At 44.8% G+C, this 22,772-nt stretch overlaps 1 protein-coding gene across 4 annotated transcripts in view; it reads left to right on the forward strand.

The window, feature by feature from the left end:
• Positions 1 to 626: 626 nt before the first annotated feature.
• The window catches only part of GCNT2 (glucosaminyl (N-acetyl) transferase 2 (I blood group)), a 57,511-nt gene continuing 35,365 nt past the window's right edge, over positions 627 to 22,772 (forward strand). Inside the window, exon 1 of one of the 4 annotated variants that reach the window (XM_079985041.1) lies at positions 627 to 719. In XM_079985041.1, coding sequence (XP_079841167.1) covers positions 701 to 719 — 19 coding nt within the window. In that variant the 5' untranslated portion in view covers positions 627 to 700. Of the gene's footprint in view, positions 720 to 11,356; positions 11,442 to 21,764; positions 21,838 to 22,772 lie in introns of those variants that run through there. The other 3 variants (XM_079985042.1, XM_079985040.1, XM_079985043.1) reach the window with 3 other exon arrangements.

Here is a 22,772-nt window from a genome sequence, read left to right on the forward strand (position 1 = left end):
AGCAGCCGCCCCACCCACCTGTCACTCTTCTTGGGCATCCCCCAAATACCAGCAGCAGCAGCAGCAGCTCCAGCAGCAGCCAGAGGCACAGCACGCTCGGTGATGGCCACAGCACCAGCAGCAAGAAGGTGCTTGGCACCTCTACTGCTGCACCATTGGGCAGTCTCACTGCTCTTCTGCACAGAGCCCAACCTCTCTGGCTGTGTGGCACACGGGCAGAGAGAGAGAGAGAGAGAGAGAGAAGAGAGAGGGAGGGAGGTGGAGGCGAACTGTGCCCCCTGTGGTGGGAGCAAGTCAGTGGGGCCTGTCGCGAATTCCTCGCGGCGCTTTTAGCAGAATGCTCAGAATCCCAGGTTCTTTAGTGTAGTGCAGTATTTATTATTGTGAGCTATATATATATATATATATATATATACACAAATATCTACAGAAGCAGTTCATATAATCAGACAGAGTACCTGGCTGCACCTTGAGGCAAAAAGAAGACACTCCTCTACACCACCACAATTACTATTGGACAGGCTTCCCTTTTAAACTGGTGACAGCCAATCACATTCTGACCCAGCACCTCCACAGAGAGTATTGCAGCAGCCTGTTGTATAATCTAGCAAGCTGAAGCCTGCAGACTTACTTACACAGCCTCCTGTGAATCCCAACAGGGCCAGCGGTGTGACCAGCAGGAGGAGAGAAGAGACGTGCAATGGACTGCGCTTGGCTAGGTGAGGAGGAGAGAAGAGAGGGATTGGGGGGGGGGGCGACCAGATGCTTCGGAGAGGCAAGATTGGGTTGCTTTACCCACCGAGGAAGTGAGGGGGGGAGCGGGAGAGATTTCGCCAGATTTCACCGAGGGTGGCAACCCCAGGAAGTGTTGGCTTGACAACAGTGCATTATGAAAAGGATATAGGGTATTAGTAGACCAGAAGCTTAATATGCTTCAACAGGCTGATGCAGCAGTAAAAAATGATAATGTAATTCTAGGCTGCATCAACAGAAGTACAGTGTCCAGATCAAGGGAAATAATAGTACCCTATTCTCCCTTGGTCAGGCCACACCTGGAGTTCTTTGTCCAGTTCTGGGCACCACAGTTTAAGAAGGATATGGACAAGCTGGAATGTGTGCCGAGAAGGTCAGCCAATATGATATTGGGTCTGGAAACCAAGCCTTATGAGCCGAGGTGAATCTGGGTTGGCCAGGTTGGTTCTGTCAAGAGCGCCCGGGGGGGGGGGCAAAAATCATGCCTTGCTACTCTGGCATGGTGTGGCTAGAAGCCCACACACTCTCTGGACTGCTTTTCCACTGCTCTGGGTGACCAGGTGAGATGTGCAGGCTCCTCTGGCAAGGGCACATGAAGCAGGGACACCGATACAGCTCCTTGCCAAGGAATTGTAGCTCTGTGAAGGGAATGGGAGTCTCCGAGCAACTCACACTAGCCTTGCCAAACTACACTTGCCAGGATCTTTGGGGGAACCCATGACTGTTTCAAGTTGTATGAAATTCAATGTAGCCCATTTAGCACCATCCACACACCAGAGGGAACTGTGAGCTCAAGGTCAGCAGCACTCCCCAAAAATCTTTAGGGTGGGAAATCCTCAAGGGGGACCAAGGCCCAAAACAGCCCAATGCGGACTGGTCACAAAATGCTCAGAAATAGCTCAAAAATGTCCAATTTCTTTGCAAAAAAGCTCAACAACTTCTAAAAACAGGTAGGTAGCTGTGTTGTTCTGACGCAATCGAAATGTATTTAAAAATATAACAAAATTGTCCAGTAGCACCTTAGAGACCAACTAAGTTTGTTCTGGGTATAAGCTGTCTGAAGAAGCTTATACCCAGAACAAACTTATTTTAAAATTCTTTTTTAAAAAAGTGTCCCCGGATTCATTGAAAAAAATCTGGTAACCATAGGTAGAGTGGAATCTACTCACCTGCTGATTTGGGCTTGTATCTCAAGACATCAGAAGCTGTCTTAGGGCTTGTCCACACTTCTGTGCCTAGGGAGGGCAGGTTCATGCGGATTCTGCATGCCCTACGCTTCCTATGCACAGATCTGAGCAGCTTTCCATTTGCTCTGCCACGTCCTCCCAGGGAAATCCAAGTTACATTTGCTCTGATTCAGCAGTAAAGGGCAGGTTTTCTGAGGAGAAAACAGCAATGCAAGCAGTTGTGTGAATGATCGGATCCCAGCCAAGCAAAGCTGCTCAAAGGGAACACAGAGTCCTTCTCACACAGCCTTCCCTGAGCCAGCTCAGATTTATGAGACTGGGATTGGATCAGATCCCAGCCTTGCAAAGGAGCACAGGGCTAGTTTGGGGAGGGTGGCATGAGTAAAAGGTAAAGGGACCCCTGACCATTAGGTCCAGTTGTGGCCAACTCTGGGGTTGCGGCGCTCATCTCGTTTATTGGCCGAGGGAGCCAGCGTACAGCTTCCGGGCCAAGTGGCCAGCATGACTAAGCTGCTTCTGGCAAAACAGAGCAGCGCACAGAAATGCCATTTACCTTCCCGCCAGAGCAGTACCTATTTATCTACTTGCACTTTGACGTGCTTTCGAACTGCTAGGTTGGCAGGAACTGGGACCGAGCAACGGGAGCTCACCCCGTCACGGGGATTTGAAGCGCCGACCTTCTGATCGGCAAGTCCTAGGCTCTGTGGCATGAGTAGCGCCCCCCTAGACACACCCAGGGCGATTGCCCCAGCAGTGCTCCTCATGCTATGCGCCCCTGCATACAAGGAATACAGATCTTAGCACCTCTGCTGGTTGTCGTTTTATACATTTGCCTATTTCTGCCTAACTTGCCAAAGCAAAGTGAGGAGCATGTTCTGAACTGACTTCCAAGACATGTAAAAAAGAAAGCAAGATAGTAACTGATGGTCAGTTTGCACAATGAATGGAATGAAATGGCACTCACCCAGGGTCTGTGCTCCTTTGGAAAACAGACATGGTGGAAGCTGTCGTAGCTTAAAAAAATGGTTTATTCACCTATTTACACCTCCAGTCTACATGGAGGGGGTCCAGATCTTACAGCATGGTCATTTCAAGAGGGGCTTGTCCCCCCCACAGCAGTGCAGCATCAGAACTCCCAACCTGCCTTCAGTCATCCTGCCCAAGATGGATCCCAGTCATTGTTCTCCTTCATCCCATAACACCTTGCTCAAAAACCCTCTTGGCCTAGCTGCAGGCAGGGTCGTCCTCTTATATACCTGCTGGGATTGACAAGCCATCTGACCCTCACCTGAATCTCATAGCTCTCTTGATTAGTTATCATTTAACTCTTGGGGGAAATAATTAGCATCACACGTGATGTGCATGGAAGTTGCCAAATCACCAGTTTTCCTATAACTTGATATTGCTGGATAGTTCTGATGAACTGCAAAAGCATTTTAAGTTTGCTTTCTGTTGCTACCCTGGAACTTTTCTTTATTAGTGCTACTTTGTTTTGTACAATTCCTTGCAAATGAAGGAAAACAACTTTTCTGCTTGTATATGTTGTATATGTTGATAATATAATTTTGGTTACTAAGGACAAACAAGATTGTACAAAAACAAGATTGGGTGTAGGCGTGGCCAGGACGTAGGCATCCTGACTCTGACAAAGGTGACCTGTGTGCTTGCTTGGTTGATTAACAGCTGTTGGGAACTTCAAGGTCCCTGCTCTTCCTTCTTATGCTCTTTGTATTGGACCTGGAGACTCCAATAGAGAGCATTCCATGTCAAGAAGGAGGGCAAGTGGGCACTCTATCAAATGACAGGGCAGGAGCTACACGGAGCAGGGCCATTTCACTGGTGGTGCCCATTGTATGCCTCGCTCTTTCCAGACCTACTCTCTTTTGGCCTGTATTTTAGAGCTTTATAATTTAGGAAGACTATGGAAGAACTGGTTGACAAGTCTTATCAGTCGCTGATGTATGAGCAGATTTTATTTGCTGCTATTCTGGGCTCACCTAATAGCAACAGTTCTGCTACTCCTCCTTGCCAAAGTTGCGCTTTGAGTGTGGAGGGAAAGCGGCGGGTTTAACCCTTTGCGTGGAAGCCTGCTCTCATTTCATTTTAAAGCACATAAATATATATCAGTCATCCCCACCTCCACGCAGTCTCCGCTTTTCTTTTTCCCTCAACCGTGATGAATGACGAGAAGGGCAGATGCCAGGAGCGCAACAAGCAAGCCGGGCGGGAGATGTGATTGGGGGCAGGGGGAGGAAGTGTTTCCAAGCCTCAGCCCCCACCCCAAAAGCAATCGCGGAGAGTGACGGCCGTGAATGAACTGCCGCTGCCCAAAAAAACACAGACACTGAGCAAGCCCTATGGCGTGCCTAGAAGAAAGGAGGAAGAAGAGCCGAGCGGAGGAAGAGAAGGAAGAAGAGGAGACAACAGCTTGCTACCTACCTCCCCCCCCCCCTTTGCAACCTGCTGCCCGCTCCGGCCGCGCTTGTGCTGCTTGTCTTTTTTTTTTTTGCAAATCTATACAATATTGCGCCTGACCTTCCCAGCTCGCCAGAGCCACCGGTGCAAGGCGGGAAGCCAAGGGGAGAGCAGCAGAGCTGGTGTGAGGCCCCAGCCGAGTGGGCAGGGCTCAAGTCGCCCGCTGCCCAGAAACTGGACGGGGATGGGAGCAGAGAAGAGAGAGACCCTGTCTGGGCAGAGGCGAGGTCACGTGGCGGGGAGCCACGCTCACCTCTTGCGAAAGAGAGGGGGTGGCGGAGGGTCTCTGTCTGACACGTCACACCACCGCCAAGCTCCCGGAGTGCGCATGGGTGCGCCCCCCAACACAGTTGGAGCCTCCCTCCTCCCTGGCCGGCAAGGAGGGAGGGAGAGGAGCTGCTTCTTTTGAAACCCGGGAAATTTAAGGGAATTTATCAATCCGGGACAGCAGCGGGACATGGCGCTGGGATAAGGGACTGTCCCGCCAAATAAGGGACGGTTGACAGCTATGCCCAGAAGAAGGCTGGAGAAAGAAGGGTGTGTGCGTGTGTGTGTGCGTGTGTGCGTGTGTGTAAACCTCTGGCCTTTTGTACAGCTGGAAATGTCACCTACTGTACATTTTCTCACCTGGCCTCACTTAGCACCAGCATGCTGTCCCCATAATGTTGCCCCAATGCAGCCCTTGCATTGAAAAGGTTTCCCCACCATTGGGGTAAATGAAAGTCAAAAAGCCCGGTATGTATTTGTTTCCCTACAGTTCCCTTTTCTCAAGTGGAGACGCACTTGGGAAGTTACATGTTTCTTTGAAGGTTGAGATGCCTCCTTCCTCCCACAGTTAGTGTGTTTTACAGTGCAGCATGACAGCATGATTTTTATTGAAAATTAATTGTACAATTTCTCGTTCTTTCTCTAGTAACACTGGCTTACCCTTTCTGAACCAGGCGTGGGGAAAATGAGCCAACACTACCATCTGCTGGTAGTAAATCATATATATTCCTCCTGGATTCACCATGATCTGTTATCTCACTGTTGCAATTGCTTGGTTTATTTTTTTTCATACAGAGAGAGCTTTGAATTATATCCTTGCATTGAAAAGTTCACAAGGTGGTATTCCCTTATTTAAAAAAGAAAAAGTTCAGAAGAAGAGGTGCATCTGAGAAAGTGGACTCCGGTCCATGAAAGCTTATGCCATAAAAATTTTGTTCGTATTCAGGGTCCTACAAGAATTAATTGCTGCTCATTTTGTTGCTTTTAATGAACTGCTCATTTGTATGATATATATTTGATGATGACTGTTCCTTGATTTATGTTTTCTGATGCTCCGAGTACGTTAGAAGGAGAACAGGATATAGAAATAAATAAACTTAGGTTTTCTGAGGTTTTGCTGCAATAGACGAATGTCACTGGAAATTTTGCCACTGATATCGAGCCCTACAAATCATAGAATCACAGAATTCCCAGTTTCACCCAGACTTGGGAATTGGATTGCAGCTTGTCTGCCTATTTGTCCAATGGCAGGCAGGCTGCAGCCCCGTCCCAACACTCGGGCAGATCCGACTGAAGCAGCAGGCTTCACTCTGGTTCACCCCATGGATTTTAAGAAATAATTTTACAATTGCAAGCTTCAAGGTGTTATATTTACAACAACATATTTCTTCACAATGTTGTAGGATGTAGATAGAAATAAAGATACATAAAAGAATGCAAATTTGTCACGGCATCCTTCTGTTTGCTTGCTTAAAGAAGGTAGATTTCCATGGGGGGGGGCTGAGTTATTTATTTATTTATTTTCTGAAAAGGGAGTGGTAGGCCAAATAAGTTTGGAAACCTCTGATGTAAATGTTTCACATTTTATCAAAACTCAAAGCATAGACATGGTGTCCAAATGTAACCACTTCTTCCTTAAAGGAAAGCTTTCTCTAGTCCTTCCATAGAAAACAAGACATTCCAAACTGACAACTGATGTAGCTATAGATATAGATGCAGAAAGATAGATATCCAACTTCTGCTAATGTGGGCACATGCAAATGTTTGTAGTACAGTACAGTGGAACCTCGGTTCCCGAACACCCACATTGTCGAACGTTTCAGTTCTCGAACGCCAAAAACCCAGAAGTAAATGCTTCCATTTTCGAACGTTCCTTGGAACTTGAACGTCTAACACAGCTTCCGCTGAGTGCAAGAAGCTATTGCAACCAAACAGAAGCCACACCTCGGTTGTTAAATGTTTCAGAAGTTGAACAGTCTTCCAGAATGGATTACATTTGACAACTGAGGTATCACTGAACATTAAATTCTTTTCTGTATGTATGTATGACAAAGAACTCTGTGCAATGCAAAACTTGGCATGTTCTGAATTTATCCCACACAATTTCTCCCTTTTCTTATTCAAGATCTTCTATGCCCTGGGGACTGAACAGTCTATTTCAAGCCTCCTATGGTCACCTGATACACTGGGTGCCTTTGACTCCCATGGTTCTGCTCACATTGCTGACCGTCAGTGGAAGGAAACAGCCAGAGAACGATCTTAGAGAGTGCTAGGCAACATAATAGCAGGTGCTACAGCAGATCTCAACCTATAATTTGGAAAGCTCCAAAAGCAACTGCTGCAGTTCTTTAACACAAATGCAAGCCATAACTAGCAGAGTTCTTAAGATATTGTGTTCCCCCAATTTACACCTTGCCCATGAGAAGATTTGTTACTTGATGCTAACAAGTTCGGGAGAGTTATTTTCCTTTGTTTGCTTTTAATAAGATGATCCCAGTTTAGTTGACTTCAATGGAATTACAGGAAGGTCTGCCCATCAAATGATTAATCCATTTCTTGAACAGATTTAGCCCCCCAAAAGCCTGCAAGGATCAAGAGATTGAAAACATCCTTCTTTTGATCACAGGGTTTGATGGTTCAATGGGGAAGAGATTTTTGCTATGTTTGCAATAGACTAGCTTTCTTTCTCATGTTAGCTGCTACTCATTCTTTCTTGCAGGAGAGTGTTTTCTTCACACCCCTCCGAAATGAGGACAAGCTAGAGCCTAGCATATGCTGCAGAGTCTTCTATGACTCCTGTCTGCCAAGCAGGGAGGCATTATTCAAAAGCAGAAAAATCAAAGAAGACGAAGAAACCACCTAGAGTAGGGAACTAAAGTGCAGTTCTTTGATTTCCATGTGATATTATGTTGTTTTGCAAAGAATAATTGAGCACCTTTGTAGCACCCTGCTTGTGGTTAACGCTTAGCTGGAATGAAATATTCAACGCAGCAATAGAGAAATTAAATAATAATTTATTTGTCAGACAAATAAATATGAGGCACAGTGGTATATGGTTACCAAGCTCTGGCCTGGCCTCTTGCCATTCTGGCCAGCACTTATATTTCCTTAATCCAGCCCCCTTGCTCCTCCTGTGGCTGCCTCTGTCTAATCAGCCTGGTTGAAATTCCTATTGGCTGTTTGCTAGAACCAATCACAAAAGATACACCCATTTCCTCTTGTCCTTTTATGGGAAACAAAAAGCTATATATTCTTCTATCTATAAATGACAAATAAGTAGAATATATCTTACATGTGTCTCAACAAGGAACCTTAATTACCAGCTCACCTCGCCCTATTGCCCTCCAAAACAGATGGTTAATCTTAAATTTTTATCTTAAACAGATGTCAAGGATCATCATTGAAAGATCTCCTTCTCTTGAAGGTCTTTAAAACAAAGGCCTGACAACCAGTGCTCTAATGATGTTTCCTGCTTGGCAGGGGGGCTGGGCTGGTGGCTGATGGCCCCTGTGATCTCTTCCAACTATATACAATAAGAATCTAGCATAAGGATTTAACATTTCTTAGCTTCTAATTCCTTTGCATAATTACATTTAAGCCAATATATTTAATACATAACATAAATAACCTTTTAAAAGGAAAAGAAATCTTAAAAGGATCTCAGTTTAAGAAAGAAACAACTTTAGAAAAAGACTTCCCAAAATATTCTCTTCCTTTCTGCCAGCTAGATGCTTTTCCACTTCCGGGTTAGCGCGATCCGATTAATGGCGGATTCCCTCCGAGCTCCGGAGGGAATCGGCTCCATTGCAGACGGGTCTCACCGCGACGGCGACGCGGGGACCCTTAGAAACCGCAGGCGCGGAAGCCTGCGGACCTGGTGACTCGGCGGGCACCTAAAGCGCCCCCCCGACCCACGAAGAGCCTTTTTAAAGGCTGCGGAGAGGGTACGGGGAGTGGCGTGGTGCTGTGAGTAGACCGCTACTGCAGTGGAGCGAAGCCGCGAGCCATGGCCGGAGACCGCTGACTTTCTTCCCTGAAATTCGGACTTTAACTAATCCGTGAGTAGATTGGAATTTGGACTCTAAAAACTTTATCCTTGAATTCGGCACGATCGGGGGATGTGCTAAAGGGAAGTCCGCACCCCCCCTGCCTACAGAAAATTTAAAGCAAAGATCGGAGAACTAAGGTGGAGAGTTCTTTCTTTGGTGTTTTGTAAAAGATAATATTTGCACGAATTTGACAGAAGAAGATGTGTGCTGGAGAGTAAGAGTGGATTTTTAGAAGTTTTTGTTTGAACCTCCCCAGACCCGGGGGTGTCCTTTATGTGAGCTGGAGAAAAAGGAACGAGGAGTTTGACAGCTGTCAAAGGAGCTGTCAAACGGGCAGCGAAAGTTAAAAACTTTATTATTTAACACTTTTTGGACTGAATTTGTTACATTTGAACTAAAGTGGTTGGAAACAAAGTAGGGAAATAACAAAGTAAAGGACTATTGGAAAAGACTATTAAGTAACTAGAATCCCCCTAGGGGAAACATTGAAACATTGCAATGGCTGCAGATGGAAAATTACAGGCAGAGTTAGAAAGAATGTTTTTTCTTGTGGGAAAACTGGAGGAGCAGACTACGGTCATGAGTAAACAACTCATAACCTTGAACTCTAAAATAAATGACTCTGCTGAAGGCACAATGGACTTGACTGGGGAAAAATCTGCAGCTGAATCAGAAGAGATAGCTTTGGAACAGGGGGAGAGTGAGCAAGGGCTAGTACAGATGGAGACTACCAACCACAAGCCTACATTGTTAGAATACAAAGAAGAAGACCCTTGGACTACAAATCTGCGAAAGATGCGAAAGAGGAGGGAGGAAGCCCCTGGAACATCTGGAATATTTGAACTTAAAAGAAATAAGAAATATGACTGGGGCTTCCTATTTGAGTATGGATTGGTTGATCTTCTGCAGCAGCTGGTGTCAAGTACTTTGGATGGAAGAAATTCTGATGAGACCGAGCTGGAACTTCCCCGAAACTTGAGGACCAATGAGAAGGGCTACCAACAAGATCGGCAAAGAGAGACTGACAAGGACTTAAAGGCCTCAGATGTGAGGAACCCAGGCTAAAAACTGTTGTTGTGGATGTGGGGACATTTGGAAGGGACAGAAACCGGGGCTGGGGGGGGGGAGGAGAACTTGTTTTTAAATCTTTATGACTTTTGTGTTTGATTATTATGACCTATTTTTAAGATTAAAGGGAAATTCGTGGAAGGAACTCGAGTCGACCTTAGAAAAGGCTTTAATATTTATAAGAAAATTGGATAAGTAAAATCTGGCCAAGTAAATGGTTTTTTAAATATATATATATATATATATACAATAATAATATGCAAAGGATGAGAGATATGAATTTGCTGAGTTAATTTAACTGAACTAGGATGTATGAAGGGGGGTGGGGGGAGGTCAAGAACTGGGGTTAGGAAAGTAAGGTTATGAAACTTTATACGTGTTGTCTTTGTTTACGTGTGTGTATGTTTGTCTTGATAAAATGTGAAAATTTAATAAAAATATTTTTTTTTAAAAAAAAAGCTAGATGCTTTTCCATTGCTCTTGACCTTTGAACCTTAGGAAAATATGGCTCAAGTTTAATGGGAGGCACATGGTTTTATTTTACTATTTACCCACTCTTAATTATGTTTATCTCTTTTTTTATCTTCTGTAATATGTAGGGTCAGTGTAACCTTGGCTGTCAGCCTGTAATTCCCTTTGACTTTGAGAATTGTTTTCTGCTATAAATCAGGGGGCCCCCTTATCTAGGAGGAAAAACATTTTGCCAAGGTTCTTAGGCAGCTGCTCTTCTGCCTGGCATGAACATTTGAAAATCTTTAAGCTCATTTTAAGATACAGGCCCTGATCAAAATATAAGCTTGATAAGAATGCAGGCTTATGATTAGATGCCTCACCTTCACTACCCCTTTGTGTGGTCTGGCTGTACTGAAGCTCTGACACAGCTGGAGCTTTCTGACACAGAAAATTTATTTGCCCTAGCGAGCAGTTCCCATAATGTACCATGTTTGGACTCACAGTATTTCTGACAAGAGAAAAGTCCAAAATGGATGCTGAGCAGAAAAAACTTGTGAGGTGCAGGAGGAAACAGCAACATGGGCACCTGGTGGCCTAATTGCAGTGCTGTCTATTGCTGGGAAAACAACTTTACTCAGTGACACAACCCTGGTATGCATCCCTACTACAAAACCCTTATATAAAATATCATCATAAAACATGTTCTCCGTTTGGCATATGTCAAATGCCATGGTCCAGCTGATTCCACTTCATGCCATATTCTTAGGTTTGTTGGATGAGAACAGCTTCAGCTCCTGGTTATAATTGTTTTAATTATACTGCATTTCCCCTACTGCCTTGAAAACTCCAGTTGATGTGTATGTATATATGATGGATGACTCAGTCTGCTTAGCACAGTGGCATCAGATGGCGCTTGTTTATACAAGTGCTTTTTTACTTTTTTATTTTGTTATTTGCTTAGCTCACATCTCTGTTGCAACAAAGCCAGCTGCATTCAAACAGAGAAAGAGAGAGAGGGAGAGGGAGAGGGAGAGGGAGAGGGAGAGACAGAGAATGCAGTTCAGCAAACTGGCAGGGCAGGAGAGGAGGGGAATTATGGAGCTTGTTCGAAACCTGAGTTGGCTATGGAGCTTGTTCGAAACCTGAGTTGGCCTTAAGAATCTCCAAGCAAAAATGCTGGATGGCTGATGTAAGTTTATGGGCGATTTGATATTCTGCCACTTGCTAGATAATTAACTGGCTGGGCCATCTGCCCTTGGAGAGGTGTAAGATGGCAGTGAACCCATCATTTGCTTTTTTTTGCTAGAAATATATATTGAATGCTGATATCTGGACATTTTGCTTATGTTTTAATGAGCTAAGATGATACTTCAAGCTATATTTCCCTCCCACTGGTTTGGAAAATTGTTGCTTAAAAAATAATAATAATCCAGAGTCTTTGGAGCTTTTTGTCTTGTCATCAGGCAGGCTACTATTTTTCTTCCATTCTTTTCCTTGTTGCCTCATTTGAGGACCCTTAGCCAACAGTTGCAGGATAAAATACTCAGAGCTGAAGTTGATTGCATGGAAATAAATTCCCATCAGTGAGTGGGCATTGCTCTCCAGAGGGAGAGTGCATTGAAACTAAGAGCAAATAAAGAGGGGATATAATCTTTATGGGGGAGGGGGTATTTCCTCCAGAAATGTTGTGTGCATAGCAGAATTTAAATGCATGGACAAGCATTGCCCCTGTAAAATTCAGATTATAAGAAATACACAGTGGCAAAGAGGATCTTGTCTGGTTACTGACTTAAGAGAGTGTTTCAGCTATAGAACAAACTACTTCAGGACATGGTGAGCACTCCTTTGCTAGAAGCATTTAAGCAGAAGCTGGGAGACCAGCTGTCGGGGATTCATCTTTAGCCATTGATCCTTGCGGGGGGGGGGGGAGTTGGTCAGGAAGACCTCTAAAATTCCTTCCAATTCTAGGATCAAATGCTAGGATTCTGTGCACCTCACAAATATGCATGAATCTAGCTCTTGAACCAAAACGTAACAGTCCAATCATGATTATGATTATTTCTAATTATATTTTATTAAGTTTCAACGTTTTTAACATATGCAGTCAAAACACAATTTCAGCTTTTCTCTTGTTTTTGTCGACTTCCCACCCCTTTTTCCCATGGAGTTGTTGTTTCTCTCCTTCTGCTGTACCCTATCTTCAAATCATAACCACAGTATTATAATCTAATTACTTCTGTTGCTCATAACTCAAATCCTGCTTGCATGTTCCCCATATTGTAATATTCCCTGCAGTAAATAGTCCAAAAAAGTCACCCATTCTTCCATAAAACACCCATTAGATTCTCTAAATTTTGCTGTTCGTTTTGCCAGTTCTGCATAGTCCATTATCTTACTTATCCATGAGGATTGAATAGGAAACATGATGTCATGTAAAATAGTATACAATACTGATCCAGATACCTAATAAAGGGGCAAACTGACTGCAGGGCAATCTTTACAATGGGCATGAATGACATATATGACCAGCACAGGGCAGATGCTGTGGCTTCCGGGTCATGTGCTGTACAGCTTCCGGGTCATGTGGCCAGCATGACTAAGCCGCTTCTGGTGAACCAGAGCAGCGCACGGAAACACTGTTTACCTTCCCGCTGGTAAGCGGTACCTATTTATCTACTTGCACTTTGACGTGCTTTCGAACTGCTAGGTTGGCAGGAGCAGGGACCGAGTAACAGGAGCTCACCCCATCACAGGGATTCGAACTGCCAACCTTCTGATCGGCAAGTCCTAGGCTCTGTGGTTTAACCCACAGCACCACCTGCGTCCCTCCCATCAATGGCGTTAGGGATAAATAAATAATTCTTTGTAACGTTTTCTGTTGCTTTGAACTTCCATGCAAATAAGGAACTATCTCATGCTGCATCAGCTATGTTCCTTTTCCTCTCCCCGTGTGCCCCCCAAATTCTGCTCTGGAGGGTCCCCCCCAACCCTGCAGAAGTGATCTGAGAGCATGCAGGGGGGGCTGGAGAGGGAGCTCCTTTGAGCACACAGAAGTCTGTTGCGCCAGCAAAGCTGTAGCATTGGATATGGCCCAAGGAACAACTTCATGATCATAGCATCTATAAGCGTAGCTTGGTCACCAAAAGAGCTCAGATGCAAATAATAATGTTCAGGCAGAACCTGCACAACCAAAGAAACCATTTTTAAAAAACTCCTTTTCAAATGGATATAGCCAGGAGGGAGGGTAAATAGGGAGAGTATTTCTGAGTTGTGTCAGAGGAAGAGAATGTGGGGCACTGTTTTAGAAGGGGAGGGGAGGGGAGGAAACAAGCAACCAATAAAGCTGAAGAGAACTGCCCTTCTTTTGGGAAATATGATTTCTCTATTCTCCATGGGAGTGTGGGAAAAACTGGTTTCACAATATATAATCAGATATTAGAGAACACTAAAACACGGACTTCCGGCGAGGCAGCATGGCGGCTGCAACAGCAGAAAAGAGCTCCTGAAGCCAGCCAGAGTAAATGGCTCTGTCTGGCCGACTCCCGGACTCCCAGGACTGCTGCCGCCAGCACTGCCAGCAGAGAGGAATTGGGGGTGCCCAGGGGTCCATCAAAGGAGCCAAAACACCCCCCCAGGACTGAGATTGAGCCGGAAAGGCACCCGGAAAGGCACCCGACCACCACTCCCCAACAGCTAAGAGGAGCTCCAAAACCAGGAGGACAGTGCAGCCAACGCAGAGAGGGAGAAAAAGAAGAGAAAAGGGGGAAAGAAGGAGAAAAGGAAAGAAAGAAAAAAGAGCCCCAACTTTACCGCTGCTGCCCCCCATCTCTGCCGACGGGAAAGAAGAGGAGAGGTAGGTGAGCACGGCTCCGAAAAAACAGGCTCCGAAAAAACACGTGGCTGAGCCGACGGGAGCCTACCCCTCCGGAAAACAGAGGAAAACCGCATGACAAAGGAGATCGCAGAAAGGAAGAAACTACCCTCTTCCCCCCCCCTTTTTTAAAAAAATATATATATCCTTTTTTAACCCCTTCCTCCCCCTCTCCCTTTTTTTTTGTTTAAAAAAAAGTCCTTTTTTTTATTCCCCCCCCCCCCATATTCCTACTTTGATCATTTTTCTTTTTAAAAGAGGGGCCACTGCTGCAGCAGCCACCCTTACTTTTTTCAAACAGAAAATAATAATAATAATTAGGGGGAAATAGGTTTCTTTTTTTATATATATTAAAAAAAAACACAATCCCCCCCCCTCTATTCTATTTCTATTTCTATTCTATTTGTTAGCTTGTTCTTGAGGGGGGGATCTTTCACCCCCATCCACGACCACCACTCTCTTTTTAAACAAAAATTTCCTCCATATCACTGCTATTGCTATTGATACTCCCCCCCCCCGTTTATTTTTCTCTCCCTTTTTTCTCTCCTCTCTCCCTCCCTTCACCCCCTTTATTTTTTCCTTTTATCCCACCTTTCTCCATCCCCAATTTTGTTCTCTATCCCCTTTATCTTTTAAAATCAACACCCCCTTTTTAGCCTGTTCGTCAGCTTGTTTTTGAGGGGGGAGCCCTTTCCCCCCACCCCCTTTTTTAAAATAAGACTTCCCCCCCCATACCATTGCCACAGCTCACCCTCCCTCCCCCTCCCTTCTCTCCCCCTCTCTTTTCTTCTCCCTCCTTTTCCCACCCTTCCCCCTCCTCCTCTCCTTTTCTCTTCCTCCTCCCTCTCTCCATCCCCCCCCCTTCCCCTAAAGGAAACACATACATACATTCATATCACCATATCCTACTTTGCCCCCCTCATACTATAGCTAAAACTACTGCGGCAATCTAATACCGCCGATATTACTGTACTATCTCTCCTCTCTCTTTCAACTCTCTTTTTCTCTCTCTCTCTCTCTTCTCTTTTACTCCAATCTCCCCTCTCCCCCCCCCCCGTCTCCCCCCTTCTTCTTTCTTTCTTCTTCTTCCTTTTTCTCCCTCCACCCTTTACATATAGCCTATTTGTCTGTCTCTGTTTCTGAGCGCACCCCCAACCCCAACCTCCACCTTAACCGGACCCCAATACCCTTTTTGGGTATATACAACCCCCTCCTAAACACATATTTTCCCTGGCCCCACCCCTCTAATCTCTTGCATCTCTACCTGCTAACCCCTCCCCCTTATATGAACTGTCTGTCCGTTAGTCTACCCATCTCTACTTACCTCCCCCCCCCTTTTGGCGGCATCGCTGAGGCAACCACAGAAACTCTAGACAAGTTCTTAAAACACAGGCTAGAAGTGACACAAATGACCACCTAATCCAAACGCTCTGTAAAAGCCACCGGCAACGCCTGATCAGCCCAGCAACCCAACAATACCCAGGAATCACCACTGCCACAACTCCTAACCACCACACGCCCTACTCCAAGAGGATGCCAAGCCAACCTCAAACCAAAACCATTAGGGAGACTGAGATGACACCAACCAGGGAGATGGCAAACAATGCCAATACCGTAACTCCCCTTCAAGATGACGACCACCCAGTAACGAAACGAGATCTGAGGGAAATGGAAGCAAGATTAGAAGCACGATTAGAAGAAACACTGAAAGCCACAATGGCTCCCATGCAGGCACTAATCAACAATCTAACCTCCAAAGTGGAAGCTCTAGAGAACAAGAACCAAATGCAAGAAAGAATAATAGAGCAATACCGGGAGGAGAACGCACGTGTGAACAAGAAACTGGACGAACTGGTAAACCAAATGGAAGCAGAACACAGAGAGATGAAAATTAAGCAAGCCGACCTTGAAGATCGCAATAGACGCTGTAACATCCGCTTCCGCAACTTTCCTGAAAAAACAGAGGAGAAAAGCCCAGCAGACCTAATTATACGCTGGCTGAAAAACACAATCCCAGGCCTGAAACTTGAGGCAGATGACTTGGAGAGGGCTCACAGAGCCCTAAAACCCATGCCAAAACCCAGCGCCCCCCCAAGAGACATCATTGTATGCTTCACGCGCTACAAAAAGAAGGAAGAGGTATGGAACAACCTCAGAAACTCAACCAACCTTCGATATGGAGAAACCCCCATTCTGGCCCTACAGGACCTATCCCAGGATACCCTAAACCAGAGGAAAAGCCTGCGCCCATTCACCCAGCGTCTCCAACAAGCCGGGATCAAATACCGATGGGGCTTCCCCTTCCGCCTCATTGTAACAAATAATACAACACAACACCAACATATCTGAGGCCCTACAACTACTAAAGAACCTTGAACTTGACCTCCCACCGGAATGGCAACCGACAAACCCACCAAGTGACAGCCCCAACCACGAGGAAACAACAGCAAACAACTGGACGACGGTAGAGAAGAAGAAAAGGAAACAACAGAAGCGGCACAACAACGCAAACCAATACAGACAAGCATCATGCTCAGAACCACCCCGCCGGCCATACGACACAAGAAACCAGACCAAGATTAACCAAACCAATTCATCGCAGATGGACAACCCTACAACAACAACAACCGCAGCTGAATGAAGCCACAAACTGAAGGACTGGTGATTCCCCCCCCCCCGTTCCCCCTCTCCCCCCCCCCCAAACATAGATTTACTTAACACCATCAACATCCCCCCAGCCCCACACCCCCACAGAAATCCCCACCCCAACACCAGCCCAGACGACCTCAACCACATTCCCCACCACCCACACCTTTAACATTCCCATACTCCATACTAAGGAAAAACAACTCCTCCAACCTCAATAACACAACCCACAATCAGGCTAAAATCTGATACCCAACCAGCACTATGGTGGCACCAGAGCGTACCAGCACCCACACCCACACACCAACACACCAACAATGTTGCTCATAACATTGGCAACATTGCTCATGAACTTTATACTTGACAGCGACGTTACAAAGTCACTTCACACTGTCTCACTGATCTCCCCCCCTCGCAAACAACAGGGGGGACGGCCTGTCCTTGAACACGGCCTTCCACACCAGCTGAGACCTAGGACCAACCGGCTAAATGCCAGATGGCCCAAAATACCCCAAACAAACACCTATATGACTACATATAGGAAACTCTCTACAACTTACCCCCTACTCTTTAACCCAAATCTTACTCTAATCCCATTAGCCCCCCACCCACCACACCCTAGGTCAGCGCAACCCCACTGGTTCTTTAAACAACACGAAGAGAGAGACACAAGACAACCCGAACGGGTTGGCAGGGAATCGCCCCACATAATAGATAAGCAAGATGGCTAACCTAAAAGCAATTACATTAAACGTGAGGGGGCTGGGAAACCCCATCAAAAGAAAACGCATCACCTCATACATAAACACCATGAAACCACACATCACCTTCCTACAAGAAATACACAACCCACCCAAAGGCAGCAAACTCCTGAGCGACCCCCGCTTCAGTCAGCAGTGGGTCGCACGAGGCTCAGGGAAAGCTCGCGGTGTAGCCATAATACTCAGTAGAGACCTGAACTTCACTGCCACAACAGTCCTCAGGGACAAAAAAGGCAGATTCATTTTCGCTAAAGGGACACTAGATGGTAAAATCAAACTGACAATTGGCTCCATATATGCCCCAAACGCGAAACAATTAGAATTCTTCCAGAAGACACTAAACAAATTCCTCTCCTTCTCTGAAGGGGAAGCAATCCTAGGAGGGGACCTCAATCTAAATATGAAAGGTATATCCCTGAAAGATATCCACCCTACAACCCCATGGGCAACCTTCCTCCGAAGGAAACCCCCAACAACTAGGAACTCTTACAAGTTACTAAAAATGCTAAAAAACAGGGGTCTCTACGACATTTGGAGTGAGCAAAACCCGGGAGACATCAGCCATACATTCCAATCGGGACGTCATGATACAGTGTCCAGACTGGACAGCATTCTACTCACACAGGGTCTGATCCCCTCAGTGGAATCAACAAACATCGGTAACATTAAAATCACAGATCACGCCCCAGTAGAAGTCATCGTTAAAATAGGAGAAGGAACACAAACCACCCCATCATGGTCCTTCAGTCCCATCCTAACTACAAACAAACAAATTAGAGAGAGTCTCACAAAAACCCTCCAAAACTACTTCAAGGAAAACGATGTAGACAATATAACAACCCCCCTCCTATGGGACACAATGAAAGCGGTCACCAGAGGAGCTTGCATAAAAGAGAAAACATTCCTTAAAAAACAAACCTCCTCAAAAATTAGCAAAATAGAACAAGACATCACAGCCCTCTCAACACGCTACAAACAAACAGGATCTAAAAAACTCCTCAAACTTATAGAACAAAAAAGGAGAGAACTAGACTCCCTAGAAATTAACAAAACAATGATCAGCATTCTATATTCTAAACAACGTTTCTATGAATATGGAGGGAAAAACTCCAGATTACTAGCAAATAGATGTAGGAAAAAAGCACTCAAAACAAGAATACACTGCATCACCAAAAAAGACGGCAACATAACATCCTCCCCTGAAGAAATAACCTCAGAATTTGCAGAATTCTACTCCAACCTATACACCTCCCATAACCCACCAGAGACGGAAATCAGAACATTTCTAGCAGGACTGACCATGCCTACCCTAACTGATGAGGAACAGGAATTCATGGACAGCCCTATCACTCCAGAGGAAATAGATGTGGTCCTCAAAAACCTGAAACCACACAAAGCCCCAGGCCCAGACGGCTTCACAGCAGAATTCTATAGGAAATTCAAAGAACCCTTGATGCCCTACATGACCCGCCTATTCAACGACATCATAAAAGGGGGCCCCATCCCCAAAACCTGGACCCACTCCAAAATAGTCTCCATCCCAAAACCACTAAAAGACAGCCTCAAAGTAGAATCATACCGCCCAATCTCATTAATAAACCAAGACTACAAGATATTCACATCAATCTTGGCCAACCGCCTAAAAATCTTCCTACACAAGTTAATAGCCCCAGACCAGACTGGCTTTGTCCCTGGCCACAATATAACAGACCCCATCAGGAAACTACTGAACCTGATCGAACACAGCAAGGCAACGAAACTCCCATTGACAATTATGTCCCTAGACATCCTCAAAGCCTTTGATTGCTTAGAGTGGAAATACATATTAGCAGTACTAACTAACGTGAAATTTGGCCCCAACTTCCTACAAATCCTCAAATATACTCCCAAGCCTCAGCAAAATGCAGAATTAACAATATGGATTCTAATACTATAGCTATCCAAAGAGGCACGAAACAAGGATGCCCACTGTCTCCCTTCTTATTTATCCTGGCTCTGGAACCCTTAGCAATCCGCATCCGAGCAGCCACAGACATCAAGGGAGTGGAAATAAAAGGCAGAACCTATAAATTAGGGCTCTTTGCAGATGACCTAATGGTGACAACACCAGACCCCATAAGCACAGCAACCTCCCTAATCAGAGAACTCAACAAATTTGCAATGGTGTCGGGCCTACAGGTAAATTTTACAAAGTCAGAAGCTATGTGCTTCAACACCCCTCCTCACACCCAAAAAGAGCTCACGAAGGTCACCAAAATAAAACTCTGCCACACCAAGTTCAGATACCTAGGGGTACAAATAACCAGAAACCTCAACAAATTGTACCTCCACAACTACAAGCCCCTGTGGCGGCAAATTAACAAAGACCTAAAGAGATGGAATAACACGAATTTCACTCTCTCAGACAAAATAGCCATGATCAAAATGATCACACTCCCAAAACTAACCTACCTATTCCAAACCCTCCCAATCTGGATCCCCTCAACCCAACTCCGCAGTTGGCAGAGAAAACTACACTCTTTCATCTTCTCACATAAAAAACCAAGAATAAGCCCCAAATACCTGCACCTCCCCACCTCAGAAGGAGGATGGGGAATCCCCAACATAGAAGCATATTACATTGCCAACCAAATACGTCATATAATTCCATACATACTAGAAGATGAGACAAAACAATGGGTACACCTAGAGAGGGACACAATTGAAAACACCTGCACCACAACATACCCACTCCTCCCAAACAAACTAAAGAAAATTCCCACAACACTTAACAGGTACACACAGACCATGCTCAAAGCATGGAAAACACAAATAGGCAAACTATCCCCAACCCCATCCCCACTAATCCCCCTGGCGTACCACCCATTATTCCACCATGCAGCACAAAACCTCCAGATAAAAGCCTGGCGAACCAAAGGCTTATATCGCCTAATAGACTTTTATAAAAATAACAAACCCTTGTCAACACAAGAAATACAAGACAAACTAGAAGACACCCAAATGCCCTGGTTAACACAACACCAACTACATGCCCTCTTAAACAACCCAACAGTAAAATCAGCAGCAACTAGGCCCCTGACAACCTTTGAAAACCTCCTCCTAACAACAAAGGGAAATGGTAAAGGGACGGTATCCGCAATATACAAAATACTACTCCAAAATCCCGCAAATCCCCTAGACGTAATCAAAAAACAATGGGGGAATGACATAGGCTATGAGATTAACCCCACTCAATGGACCAGAATGTGGTCTAAACCCCCCTTTAAATCCATATCAACGAAAAGAAAAGAACTCACACTGAAACTCACCTACAGGTGGTACCTAACACCAAGGAAACTAGCGCTAATACACCCAGGAACCTCACCAAAATGCTGGAGAGGGTGCATCTCCACAGGCACATACCTCCACATGTGGTGGGAGTGTCCCAAAATCCAACTATTCTGGACAACAGCCATGCAAGAAATATGTAAAATAACAAAGCAAGTATTAGACTTCACCCCAGAATTGGCCCTACTAAACATCTTCCAAGACAACAATGCCCATTTACTCCACAAAGAACTCATAACCCACCTACTTTCAGCAGCCAGAAACACCATAACCAGACACTGGAGAGACCTGTCAGGAGTAAGCATGGACCAATGGTACCAAATAGTATGGAAAACAGCCCTACTAGAAAAATTAACTAACAAACTGAAACTGACACGGGGACAAACAGAAGAAGACACCTTCACCCCGGTATGGCTCCCCTTTATCACATACACAGCCCAACAGGACAATGACAATAATCCACCAACAGCATACAAATCAATATGGCTAACTTGATCCAAAACACCCACCCACCTCACTCACACACGAAAACAAAGATCACCACAGCCAATCACAAACAAACAATCACATCCTAGGCCAACCCCAACCTCCCTCACCACCAAAGGAACACAAGTGAACAACACAAGCACGCTGACACCAAACTACATACATTAAGCATAATAGAAACACCGCTACCCCACTTCACCCCCATCCATCTCCCCTCCTTCCACCCTCCTTTCTTCTTTTTTTTTCCTTTTCTTTTTTCTTCTCCCCCTAATGCCTCAACAAATGAAATGGATTTGTAAAAATGTTACACGGGGAAGAAAAAAAAACGAGGCATTACACTTACACTGTAAAACAAGAAAACCCTTAATAAAATATATTTAAAAAAATAATAATAATCAGATATTAGATAGGCAGTCAAAAACCTGGGAATCTTACACAACTCATGAATTAAATAAGAGCATTACCATTGGTGTACACAACCTAAGAATATACCGGTAAGTGGTATATTAACACTCTGTAGTTGCTGCAGTGTAGTATTTTTATCAACATGCTACAGCAACACTAATGGGATGATAACAAAATGAAAAAATAATGATAGTACATTAATTGCCATTGATGCGACTTAAGGGAATGAAATGTTGTCAGCATGGTGGGAAAAAGGAGACAGGGCAGGTGCACACTTAATTCCAGAAGCTGTAAGTTTTCATATGTGTATGTGCATGTCTGAAGCTGCCGTAATGCATGGCAATTGAAAAAGAGACAAAAATTGAATACAGTCACCACTTAATTCCAGAAGCTGTAAGTTTTCATATGTGTATGTGCATGTCTGAAGCTGCCGTAATGCATGGCAATTGAAAAAGAGACAAAAATTGAATACAGTCACCAATCTAGAGATTGAAGGGAAAGATATCCAGAAACCCGAAGAAATTAGGAAGTGTTTCCAGAGATATTTCAAAAAGCTCTATACTCAAGGGCCACAAGAGGAGAAGGAGATAGACCAATTTTTGAAAACAAATGGTTTATCAAAACTTGCCCAGGAAAAGAGAACAATCCTGAATCATAAAATAACACAACAAGAAATAGAGGGTGCCATCCAGAATATGCAACTAGGCAAATCTCCAGGTCCGGATGGGCTTACCTCCAAGTATTATAAGATATTGAAAGATTATTTGATACAACCATTAATGGAGGTATGCAATCAGATTTTGGAGGGGAAGAAGGCACCGGAATCGTGGAAAGAAGCCTTCATCACATTGATCCCTAAAGTGGAAACTGAAAAGACTCAACTTAAGAACTACCGTCCCATCTCACTCCTAAATGTGGATTACAAAATTTTTGCAGATATTTTGGCAAGTAGATTTAAAAAAGTATTAAATGAAGTAATTCACAAGGACCAGGCAGGCTTTCTCCCAGGAAGACATTTGTCTGA

This window comes from Podarcis cretensis, assembly GCF_951804945.1.
Source record: "Podarcis cretensis genome assembly, chromosome: 7".
Lineage (NCBI taxonomy): Eukaryota > Metazoa > Chordata > Lepidosauria > Squamata > Lacertidae > Podarcis > Podarcis cretensis.